At 47.0% G+C, this 12,149-nt stretch overlaps 1 protein-coding gene across 2 annotated transcripts in view; it reads right to left on the reverse strand.

The window, feature by feature from the left end:
* Nucleotides 1-10,349, reverse strand: part of SMS (spermine synthase) — a 60,371-nt gene extending 50,022 nt beyond the window's left edge. Inside the window, exon 1 of one of the 2 annotated variants that reach the window (XM_059680471.1) lies at nucleotides 9,973-10,349. In XM_059680471.1, the coding sequence (XP_059536454.1) occupies nucleotides 9,973-10,021 (49 nt within the window). In that variant the 5' untranslated portion in view covers nucleotides 10,022-10,349. The remainder of the gene's footprint in view (nucleotides 1-9,972) is intronic. The other variant, XM_059680470.1, reaches the window with a different exon arrangement.
* Between the last annotated feature and the right edge of the window lie 1,800 nt (nucleotides 10,350-12,149).

The following is a 12,149-nucleotide window of genomic DNA, read 5'->3' on the forward strand; positions in this document are numbered from 1 at the left end:
CTGCTTCCCAAAGCGTGACCGAAGGCCCGGGTCCTGAAAACCACTCTAAGAAAAAGGGGTCGCATTTTGAACCAAGTTTGAGATGCATTCTATATTCACCTCTAGAAATTCAGAAGGCCCCTTAGCCTATCAGTCTGGCTTGACCACTATGATCTGCAGTCCTTCGGAAGAGACAATTTGGTGAAATATAACAAGATCCTAGAAACTGGTCAGGGTTCTCACTGCAGAAATTCCCATTCTAGAAAAACAAAATCATGCCACACAAATCCAATGAAGTCATATTTTAAAAATCAAAGTGTCTTTTTAAAATTCTGCTTTACTAACTCAAAGAGGTCCTTTATATAAGTAGATCAACCTTCACATCACATGCCCACCCCAATTCTTTCTGCCTCTATCTTTGCCAGCAGAACTTTCCTTGTATTTCTGTACGTTAAATTCACACCTCTTTATAACTGAGCATCTTTATCCACTGGCACGATTTCAAGGTACTCAGCCCTAAGTATTGCAATTAGTGTTACGTATTCTATGTACCATTTGACACGCTTCCAAACATTTTATTGGACATCCCACCCAACAACACAGTGTGTGGGATTTGGGTATCGTTAGAGCCTTCATGCAAAGACAGAAATTAAGGTGTAAATGAAACTACCTGGCGGGTCAAGTCAACTCAGGAATCCAGAGCATGCTACTTGCGGGCTCATACCGGCTCCTTTTGAGTTTGCGGCTTAGCACATAAATGCATTTGATCAAAACTATGCACCAGCTCAGTGGCTCCTTCCAGAACACAGAGGACAGTATCCGTTTAACGAAATCCAGGCCCACCACAACTTAGGGCCCCACAGTTGTTTTTTCTGGGGTCTGGAAAAGTGCCTACTTGTAAGGGTTTAAAAAGAGCATTTGTGCAATGGTTTACATACTTGGTTTGCAGATCCAATTGAGGAGGTTTCCCAACTTCTCAAAAGAACTGAGCCTGTAATTAAACGACCATGAAATGGTGGTTGGAGCCGCCGGGCACACCAGCAGGCTTAGGTTACAACTGCAGTGAAATGGTGGATTAAAACGCCCGGAAGCTCCAAGGCTGCAAAACCTAAACTCAATAATAGCTTCGTTGAACACATTTTTAAACAGACACCCAACCACAATCCAGTAACTTTCTAACTAATCCTTACCTACCAAGGGTTAGTATAACCGTGGTGGTCTCAATTCCAATCCTAAAGCCTTACCCGGGTGTCAAGTCTGACGCCAGAAGCTCTAAGTTTTCAAAGCTATGAGAGACCAGAGCACTTCAGTCTGTCTCCCAAGAAGGTAGCAAAGACCTGAGAGCCCATTCAAACAGCCAATTTCATTATACAATTAAGGGGATTCAAAGAAGATTCCAAATTGATAACTCCTCCGCTGCAAAATAAAACCGCCCCCTACCCCCCAAAAACCCACCAGACAAACCATTAGACATTGAACTGGAAAGCTGCTCTCCAGAAACATCACAGGCAGGGCTTCAGATTACAGTACTTGAAAACATGCCTATCTCTTGTCAGCTGGGCTGGGGATCATCCCTAATGCCTGGATTATGGAGTTAAGAATTGATAACAGCTGTCATCCCCTCATGTAAAACACTAGAGAACTACCAAATAAGAACTAACACAAACCATTTTATCATATTTGACCTCTGCAGACTTCAAGGAATGGGTATACGGTTGGAACTACACTCGAAAGTGAATCGTGGTTCATAAAGAAAATTTTTTATCGATTATAGAGAGAGCGAAGAGGGGAGGAAGAAAGGTAAGAAAGGAGGGAGGGGCCGAAACCGGTTTGGCTCAGTGGATAGAGCGTCGGCCTGCGGACTGAAGGGTCCCAGGTTCGATTCCGGTCAAGGGCATGTACCTGGGTTGCGGGCATATCCCCAGTGGGAGATGTGCAGGAGGCAGCTGATCGAAGTTTCTCTCTCATCGATGTTTCTAACTCTCTATCTCTCTCCCTTTCTCTCTGTAAAAAATCAATAAAATATATTTAAAAAAAAAAAAGAAAGGAGGGAGGGGGGAGAGGAAGGGGGAGAGAGAGACAGAGACATCAATTTGTTGTTCCACTTAGTTACGCATTCATTGTTTGATTCTTATATGTCCCCTGACCGAGGATAGAACCAGCAACCTTGGCATACTGGGACGATGCACTAACCAACTGAACTACCCAGCCAGGGCCTATACAAATTTTTAATGGCGAGCTCACAAAACGAATTCCCAGCAATGTGCAATTATTCAGCCTGGAGTCAAATAGAGCATAATCGGTGCAATTAAGAATTTATTGTAGCCCTGGCCAGTGTAGCTCAGTTGGTTTGAGCGTGTCCCATGCACCAAGAGATCTTCGGCTGGATTCTTCATCAGGACACATGCCTGGGTTGCAGGCTCAATCCCCAATAGGGGGCATGCAGGAGGCAGCCGATTGATGTTTGCCGTTTTTCTCTCTCACTGATGTTTCTCTCCCCCTCTCCCTTCCTCTCTCTCTAAAAATCAGTAAGAACACATTTTTTAAAATAAAATCTATTCTGTTGAACACAATGGACCCAGAGACATAATAGCATGGAACAGACTGACGAGGGGAGTGGAAGAGGCGGTGGAAGAGTAACCAAAGAATGTGTGTATATGTGAGTGTGTGTGTGGGTGTATGTGTGTGTGTAATATATATATATATATATATATATATATATATATATATATATATATATATATATATATATATATATTACACACACACATGTGTATATATATGTGTGTGTGTGTGTATATATATATATGTATACATATATGCACATGGTGGGGGAGGGGAAGGGCAGGGGGCTAAAACGGGTCAATGGGGGGGGAAGGGGGACATCTGCAATACTTGCAACAAGAAACGTAAATTGCCCTAGCGGGTTTGGCTCAGGGAGTAGAGCGTCAACCTGCGGACTGAGGGGTCCTGGGTTCGATTCTGGCCAAGGGCACATGCCTGGGTTGCGGGCTCGATCCCCAATGTGGGGCGTGCCAGGAGGCAGCCAATCAATGATTCTCTCTCATCATTGATGTTTCTATCTCTCTCTCCCTCTCCCTTCCTCTCTGAAATCAATAAAAATATATATATTTTTAAAAATAAATAAATAAAAGAAACGTAAATTTAAAAAAAAAGAATCTATTGCAGAGTTGGCGGACAGCAGTTAAAAAAAATCCCCAAAAAGCCAAAGAGCATGTTAAATAAAGGCAGACTCCAATGCGGGCCTCCCCGCAAACAGTCCACAGTACATTTTCAAATACACTTAAGGTCCCAGAGAATGAATACCTAAAGGTCAAACCCCGCCTCCCCCAAAGCTTTCAATTCTGAGTCCAGGCTACTTGGGGGGAGCACAAGGAGTGTGAGACTGAAGTGTGTGTTCAGGGATGAGAACTGGGTAGAAATGGGCCTTGTAAATGCTGATAAGGAAAATAAATAAATAAATAAATAAATAAATAAATGTTGATAAGGAGTTTGACTTTATCTAGAGGACAATGAGGACGCTCAAGGGGGTTCTAAAATGGGTAAGGGGAAAATGATCCGTTGAGTTCCTGATGACCGAACCCTTCCTCAAAATGGAGACAAGTAGGGAGATTGTGGCCAAGGACTGGAGCCAGGAAAAAAAGTGAGCAAGGAATGTGAGAGAGTGTAGTGGTTACTTCAAGACTTGCTGATTGCGGTTGAGGTGGGCGGGTGCCTCAAATGCTTCTGACACAAGGGGGTTTTTTGTTTTGATTTTATACACAGGGGGAAAGAGGGAGGGCGGAGGGGGAGGGAGAGAGAGAGAGAGAGAGAGAGAGAGAGAGAGATCAACCCGTTCCCTCCCAAATGTGTCCGGACTAGGGATCGAACCCACAACCAAGTATGTGCCCTGACAGGGAATCAACCCTCCACCTTTCCATTCAGGGTGCACAGGCAGATACTCCGCCCAACCCGGCAGGGCAAGGGTTTTGTTTTGTTTGTTTGTTACGTGCATAGTACAGTATATATTTTTTTAATCCTTATTCCTGAAAGTATTCATAAGTCCCCCTTTTTCCCCCCATTGACCCCCTCCAGCCCGCGCCCCCCCTGCCCCAGGCCTCTACCACCCTATTGTGTGTCCAAGCGGTTATGCAAAAAAAGGGTTTTATTTTTATTTTTTTATAAATATATTTTATTGATTTTTTACAGAGAGGAAGGGAGAGAGATAGAGAGTTAGAAACATCGATGGGAGAGAAACATCGATCAGCCGCCTCCTGCACATCTCCTACTGGGGCTGTGCCCACAACCCAGGTACATGCCCTTGACCGGAATCGAACCTGGGACCTTTCAGTCCGCAGGCCGACGCTCTATCCACTGAGCCAAACCGGTTTTGGCAAAGGGTTTTACTTTTAAATGAGGATTTTTTTATGGCAGTTCACCTACTTAATCAACATCAGAACTACTGAGAGAAAACTGGTTAAAACCGGCTAATTCTAGGAACTCTGTCCCCTCCCAAAGTATGATTCAATCTAAAGTGGAACCCTAGCGGGCATTTTCCCACTTCCAGGCATCCCTCCCCAGGCTTAATTGTTAAATTAAAGTGGGGAGGAGGGGTGTGTTGTTTATCATAGTGTGTACAAGGGTTCATGATAATGCTGAGAGGATAAGGGGAAAGCTTTTTCTACTCTTGAATAACAAAAACACTTGATGAACTTAAAACTGGATTGTTGAGGTAGTAACTTACAGCTATTTTAAACACCAGATGGCCATATACTTCCACCAGAAAGCAGCTAAACAAATACAAGGCAGCACTAGCCGGTTTGGCTCAGTGACTAGAGCGACAGCCTGCAGACCAAAGAGTCCTGGGTTGGATTCCGGTCAAGGGCACATGCCCAGGTTGCAGGCTTGATCCCCAGTTGGGGGCGTGCAGGAGGCAGCCGATCAATGATTCTCTCTCATCACTGATGTTTCTATCTCTCTCTCCCTCTCCCTTCCTCTCTGAAATCAATAAAAATATATTTTAAAAAAAGAAAAAAGAACCAGGGGAATTTTGCTAATGGTGTGTCATCCCACTGACTGCTACAGCCATAGTTAGAACTTTCAATGGGGTTCTCTACTCCGGCACTATTGACAGTTTGTGCTGCCAATGCTGGGGGCCAGGAGGCTGCTGTGCACTGTAGGATGTTTAGCAGCATACCTGCTTCTCCCCAGCTGTGACAACCAAAAATGTCTCCAGATACCACCAAACATCCCTGGGGGTGGGTGAAGAGGGGGACAGGGCTGCAGAGAATCACTGCCTTAAACTGAGGCTTCCCAGTTGTTGAATTATCAAAGGTTTTGGAATCAAACAGACGTAGCTTTGAATCCCAGCTACCCACCCCACCAGTAAGAGGAAAACTTCAATGGGCCCCTTGATTCATCTTAAAATGGAGATAACAAGACCTACCAAAAAGTTGTTGTGAGGATTACATAAAGTAATTTGCAATGCAATGCCTAGCCAAGAAGGCATTTCATAAATATTAGCTTTTACATGTTCAAAGAGTTGTTTTGAAGAACAACCAGGGACTTCCACTTATAGCTCTGGCCTTGAGTGGAAACAACCTCCTTAAAAAACAAAACAATATACAGAAATGGCAGTCCGGTTCTCTCTAGCTCCTAGAGCAGCGATTCTCAACCTGTGGGTCGCGACCCCTTTGGGGGGCGAACGACCCTTTCACAGGGGTCGCCTAAGACCATCGGAAAACATATATAATTACATATTGTTTTGTGATTAATCACTATGCTTTAATGATGTTCAATTTGTAACAATGAAATTGGGGGTCACCACAACATGAGGAACTGTATTAAAGGGCCGCGGCATTAGGAAGGTTGAGAACCACTGTCCTAGAGGATCTGTACCTGAGTCCATGGGCTCCCAAGAGGCCAAGAGACACACTTCAGGGGGAGGGGGGCAGTGAACTTGGATGGGAAAAAATACACGCCCTTACTTTTTATGAATCAAGATTTATCATGTTCTTCAATTATACTGCTAAAAACACACGTTGCCAAAACCGGTTTGGCTCAGTGGATAGAGCGTCGGCCTGCGAACTGCAGGGTCCCAGGTTAGATTCCGGTCAAGGGCATGTACGTTGGTTGCGGGCACATCCCCAGTGGGAGATGTGCAGGAGGCGGCTGATCGATGTTTCTCTCTCATCGATGTTTCTAACTCTCTATCTCTCTCCCTTCCTCTCTGTAAAAAATCAATAAAATATATTTTTTAAAATAAATAAATAAATAAATAAATAAATAAAATAAAAACACACGTTATCAACTACATCTGGCCATTGTCACCAATAAAATCACAGGTTTTCTTACCACATCACCACTTTTATATAAATTTTCTCCACTCTACTTCGAAATTATGGCCTGCTGCTAGGTCATGTTATTTAATGTGTTACTAAAGAAGCACATGTTACTATGCCACATATTTTGTTCTGTTTTTTAATTTGCAAGTTGCATTTTAAAGAATTGGGTTCTTTTATACCTTTAAAATTCTTGTTCTGAGAAGAGCTCCACAGGCTTCCCTTATGAGGGTGTCAAAGGCACGAGAAGTTAAGAACCCCTAGCCTAAACCTTCCGTTCTTAATTTATTATAAACAAGATTTTTATGATGAAACAAATTCATGAATGAGTGATGCAGTCACTTTTTCCCCTGCTATATAAAGTATAGATCAGTGGTCCAAAAGACAAACTTGGTTTTCCCACTCAGGACTCATCCTCAATTCTAATTAATGTAAATATGGGCCTTCTTTTCCCCTAATGGACTTGCGCTAGCTTTCCACTTTTACCATAACACCCATAGGGCCCACTTAACCAGCACTTATCAAACATCTATGATGTTCCAGAACCGTTTCCAGAATACAGACCCTAGAGATCTGCCTTCAAAGATGCTCCCAGCCTAGGGGGAAGATGAACATCAAAAGAATTGATAGACCTTCCAGGGCTAATTGGCCAACCAGAGACTGTGCTCTAAAAGGGCACCTCTGTTTACCTGCATTCTGGCTGCCTAGCACGTACAACTAGAAACAAGCAAGGTATCCTCCACCGGTATAGAGATCCTTAAACTATACAAACACAGAACATGTTTATCCTTGTTATCCTCTCAGCTTGAGAAATCACAAAATGTTTTCTGGGCTCAAGAGTCCTCAGAGTCCAGTACTTCACTTGCAAGATGACCAAAGATGAGCCTTTTTTTTTTTTTTTTTTTAGCAAACATTAAAGTTTCCGGGTTACCTCATCAGCCAGCATGCTCAAAAGGCATCACCAGGCCCAACTTACCAGTAAAAGTGCCCTTAGTGGCCAGTGGCTGCTGTGTACTCCTGGCTTGCACTGGTAACCAAGTTACATGAAATCACAGTAACGTAACTCTATATGCTTCAAGCTTAATTCCATTAAAATCACATCATAGAACTGTAGGATTAGGGAAAAATACTGACAAATGGGAAAGAGAACATAAATCAAGGCTCCACAGGCTTTGACTCACCCTTGAGTCACATCCAATACTCGTGCCAAGAGTCGTGTATTTGGACTCATTATTATCAATTAAATGTTTTTGGAGACCTCACAGGTGGTAGATCTCTCATAAAGTGCCCTTTAATGAAAACCAAAAGAACTGAGAAGAGCCTGGTCTAGCCAGGCCCCTTTGTTTTACAAGTTTGGATACCTACTGACAAGAGAGGGTGACATGCCTCCCTCCCATATCAAATGATGGGGGGAATACAATAAGAATCAGGCTTCTCTTACTGCCGAAACACTCATGTAGGGATTCAAGATCTAACATAGATGCATGCATACACACACATCCCTTCCTTAGAATTATTTCTTTGTAGAATGTTCTTCACCGTGCCATCAAAACTTTCTCAACTTAAAAGATTAGCAGAGCAGGCTGGGAATTAAGAATAAATGGCTGGGAATACGCCTCGATCTTTTTTACTTTATTTTCTTTTTGCACAACTCAATTATTTAGATGTCACTTTCACACCTTGCCAACTCTGAACCTGCCAGTTTCTGCTGCTCCCTTCCAAAGTGCACATCCATGGTTCTCTCTTCCTCTCTGGCCAGTGTCAGGCAATGTTCAAGTTCTCTCCCTTTTTCTTCATACAGTTATGTGAAGGTTTTCCCCCACTTTTACAACACAACACAGAACCAGCCATCATTTCAGCAGGCAACATCCGAATTAAACTGAAAGCCTAGAAACTCATGCTAAATACAGGTGAGTGCTCACAGGTGCTTACCACAGGGTAACCTCACCTCTTGGCAGCTAGGTATTCCTTCCTCCATCCTCACTCAACCTCCTCACCTCTAAACTGAGTATGCTACAGCCTGGCCAGTATGGCTCAATGGTTGAGCATCGACCTATGAACCAGATCACGATTGGATTCCTGGTCAGGGCACATGCCTGGGTTGCGGCCTCGGGCCCCAGTGGCTGGGGCTTGCAGGAAGCAGCCAATCAACGATTCTTTCTCATCGATGTTTCTCTCTCTCCCTCTCACTTCTCTCTGAAATCAATAAAAATATAGGTATTTTAAAATATATATATAAATAAACTGAGTATGCTACAATCTTCACTATCAGCTTTAGCTGGCAGGGTGACTACTCGACAAAACCTTAGCTATCTCACACCCCACCAGCTACATTCCCCAATCACCATTTTACCTCTGGATTCTTCCCAGCAGTCTCCTTTCCCTCCGTCCTCACCTAAGAAATGTGGGAACTAAAAAAAGCTTTGTTTTCTCCAGGGCACTTCCAGACCACCCAAATACAATGAGATTACTTAGCAACCTGTAGTGGTTTATGGCAACTCCCTTAATATTAAAAGCCCTATGAAATCTGCACTGTTCTCCCGCCACCCCATTTTCTTTTTTTACCAGGGGGGAGATGAGACTCAGGAGGAGAAACAAGGCCAAAGTCACATGCAGGGCCAATCATGAAGGGCAGGGCGCAAACCTAGACCTTCCTCCAGTCCCCACTTTATTAAGTCTTGTCCCTTCGAGAGATCCATTCATTTGGGGGAGAAAATGCAAAGTAAGTACTCAGAAGTTCGAAAATCGGGAAGAGAACGTGAGAAAGTCAGTGTTTTCAATGGTAACAAAAAGGGCTGATCCATCCAATTCAAGGAAAACACTGAAAAAGCAGGATATGGACGAGATGCTCCAAGGGGCATACGGGAGGGAAGGGCAGATTGCAGTTTACAGCTCCCACAGGTTTAAAAGCCATCAGAACACCAGGCCCGCAGTCCGCCCCCTCCCCCCATGTTAGAAGCACGTCCTACCTAGACTCTAGTCTAGGTCCTAGAGAAAAACCTGCAAAATACCACTCCCCATCATAATTCCCGCACACGGTTCCTATTTCCTCAGCCCTCGGTTCTGGTCGCCTCTTGGTCTTCTAAGCCTCCCGCGCCTAGACCTCACTCCCCCGCCCCCCGCCCGCCCCATTCAACACCCCACATAATAATAATCGTTTCCTTTTCCCGTCGCCGGTCCCTTTCCGGGGGATTCATCTCCTACGCAGTCGCCCAAGAATTCTGCAAGCGCGGAACGGTCCTTCCCCAGCCCCAGCTCCCGCGAGGGGAGTCCCCATCCCCGCGGGGGAATTTACCCGCCGCGGAAAACAGGAAAAGGTCACGCGGGCGGCCCCGCGCCATCCACGCCTCGCTCCGCCGCCGCCCCTGCACCCCCGCCCCATGGCTGTCCCGCCCGGGGGGGTGGGGGGGGCTGCTTGGCGACCCGGGCCCCAGAGGGAGGCTTGGCTGGGAGGAGGCACCCGGCGCGGCCCCTCCAGGCCCCGCGCTGCGGCCGGGACGGAGCGGGGCGCGATCGGAGCGCGGCCTCCCCCGCGGCCGCCGGTGCACATGGTCCCGCAGGGCGCATTGTTCGGCCGCGGCGTGCGCCTCGCCGGGCCCCGGCTCTCCGGGCGGCGGGGGCGGCGGGGCAGGTGGCGGCCGCGTGTCCTCACCTTTGGCGCCGAGCATGAAGTCGAGCGTGCTGTGCCGTGCTGCTGCCATAGTGAGGCGAGGCCCTGGGCCATGCCTGGGGAGGCGGCCGCGGGAAACGGGGGGTCCGCGCGACGGCTCAGCCAGCGGCTGGTGGGACTGCGCCGCGCCGGGGAGGCCGAGGATAGGAGGTGGGAGGGGCCGCCGGGAGCCACCCGGGGCGCAGGGGCGGGGTCGGGCCCGCCTCCGGGAGGGAGGAAGCGCGGACGCCCGCAGCCCCGAACTTGGAGCGCAGGGGTGAGGCCTCGCTAAGGCGATGGTGGAAACGTGGGCGCCGCGCTCCCCGGCGTGCGTCACCAATGGCCGCGCCCCGCGCCCAGGATCGGGCGGGCGCTCCCGCCATCCGTTAGGTCACCTTAGGTTTAAACAGCGCAGCATGACTTCCGGGGGGCCCACCCGCTCTGCTGCTCCCAGACCAGCCCCCCCACTCCCCAGGCCAAGGCCCCTCTTATTTCCCGGCCAAGTCAAGAAAATAAAATGCTAGGATCCACCCTGTAGTCTGAAAGTACTGCACTGCCGCCTTTTTCTTAACTCTTCCAATACTGCAGTTAAGCCCATTAGAAATATGATGGCCATTCTTATTAGCCAGGGTTCGCTTTGCATTCCAGGACCGACTAGAAAAACACCTGGGCATCTTAACCACGTTTTTATGCAAAATGGGAATGGGGGAGAAGCAAGTGACGGGATAGCTGTGGTTAACGTTGATCTGGGAAATTACAGGTTCTAGAACTGCGCCTCCATCCCTGATGCTCCGATCCTTGGCAGTGAACCTTTCCGCTCCGCGTTTGTCTTTGACTTTGGTGTGGCTGGTGTTCAACAAGATGTGGTAAAGGAAACAACATCAATGGCTGTGCATTAAAGCTCTCCTTTATTACAGTGACAAAATCACTGGGCAAATGCCTCCATCCTGCCATCAGTCTTTTGTGTCTGTCTTGCCTCTCGGCATGTGAATTGCTCTTCTGGCTGGACAAATTTTAGATCAGTGAAGTCTCATACCTCCACAAAACCAGAAGAACCTAGTAATTAAACTCATCTCTCCTGCAGGCAGCCACTAGTCCTGTTTTGCTGAATCTTTCACCTTTCTTTCTTTCTTTTTTTAATCCTCACCCGAGGATATTTTTCCATTGATTTTTAGAGAGAGGGAAAGACAGGAGGAAATATCAATGTGAGAGAAACACATCGATTGGTTGCCTCTGCACGTGCCCCGATCAGCACCCAGGGGATGAACATGCAACCTAGGTACCTGCCCTTGACCAGAACCCAACCCAGGACCCCTTGGTCTGCAGGCCACCGCTATATCCACTGAGCTAAACCTGCTAGGACTATCCTTCACCTTTCTACAAGAACTGGGCAATGTCTTCACAAGTTTCCTTCAATACACCATTCTACTAAGAACTGAATCCCCCTTTTTTTTAAATATATTTTATTGATTTTTTACAGAGAGGAAGGGAGAGAGATAGATAGTTAGAAACATTGATGAGAGAGAAACATCAATCAGCTGCCTCCTGCACACCTCCTACTGGGGATGTGCCGGCACCCAGGTACATGCCCTTGATCAGAATCGAACCCAGGACCCTTCAGTCCGCAGGCTGATGCTCTATCCACTGAGCCAAACCGGGTTCAGCTGAATCCCCTTTTTAGCACCGCATTCATTTTTCCCCACCCACAGCCACCTGTTGGCTCTGCGTGTTTTCCTTTCTTCTGTGGTTCCCAGGTTCTCAATTGCCTGCAGCTACTCTATCTCAGCTTTCTGTCCTTCAGCCTGCAGCCCCTACTTTCTTCCTGGGATACTCAGTTCTGGCTTTCCTCTGGAGTCAGGTTACTGGGAACACAAGTTGTCCTTGGCCACGTTGCAATGGCATTGTGGCTCCACCGGTCTCGTGTGTGCCTGTCCCCACTCGGCAGCAAGGTGGGCCTCTGGGGCGCCTGACCTGTGCAGTGGCGCCTTGTCAAGGGCTCAGAAGAGCCTGTACTTGGTTTAATGCTCTAATTTTTGAACAAGGAGCCCTGTGTCTTTGCTTTGCTTTGGGCCAGTAAATTATGCAGCCAGTCCTGCTCAGCAGCTTGTGTCCTGCTGTGCTAGGGCCTCACCTTGCAGAAGCAAAATAGACGGAGGTGAAAATCTTTGAGCTGCTTTGCC

Source organism: Myotis daubentonii, chromosome X (assembly GCF_963259705.1).
Source record: "Myotis daubentonii chromosome X, mMyoDau2.1, whole genome shotgun sequence".
In the NCBI taxonomy this organism is placed as follows: Eukaryota; Metazoa; Chordata; class Mammalia; order Chiroptera; family Vespertilionidae; genus Myotis; species Myotis daubentonii.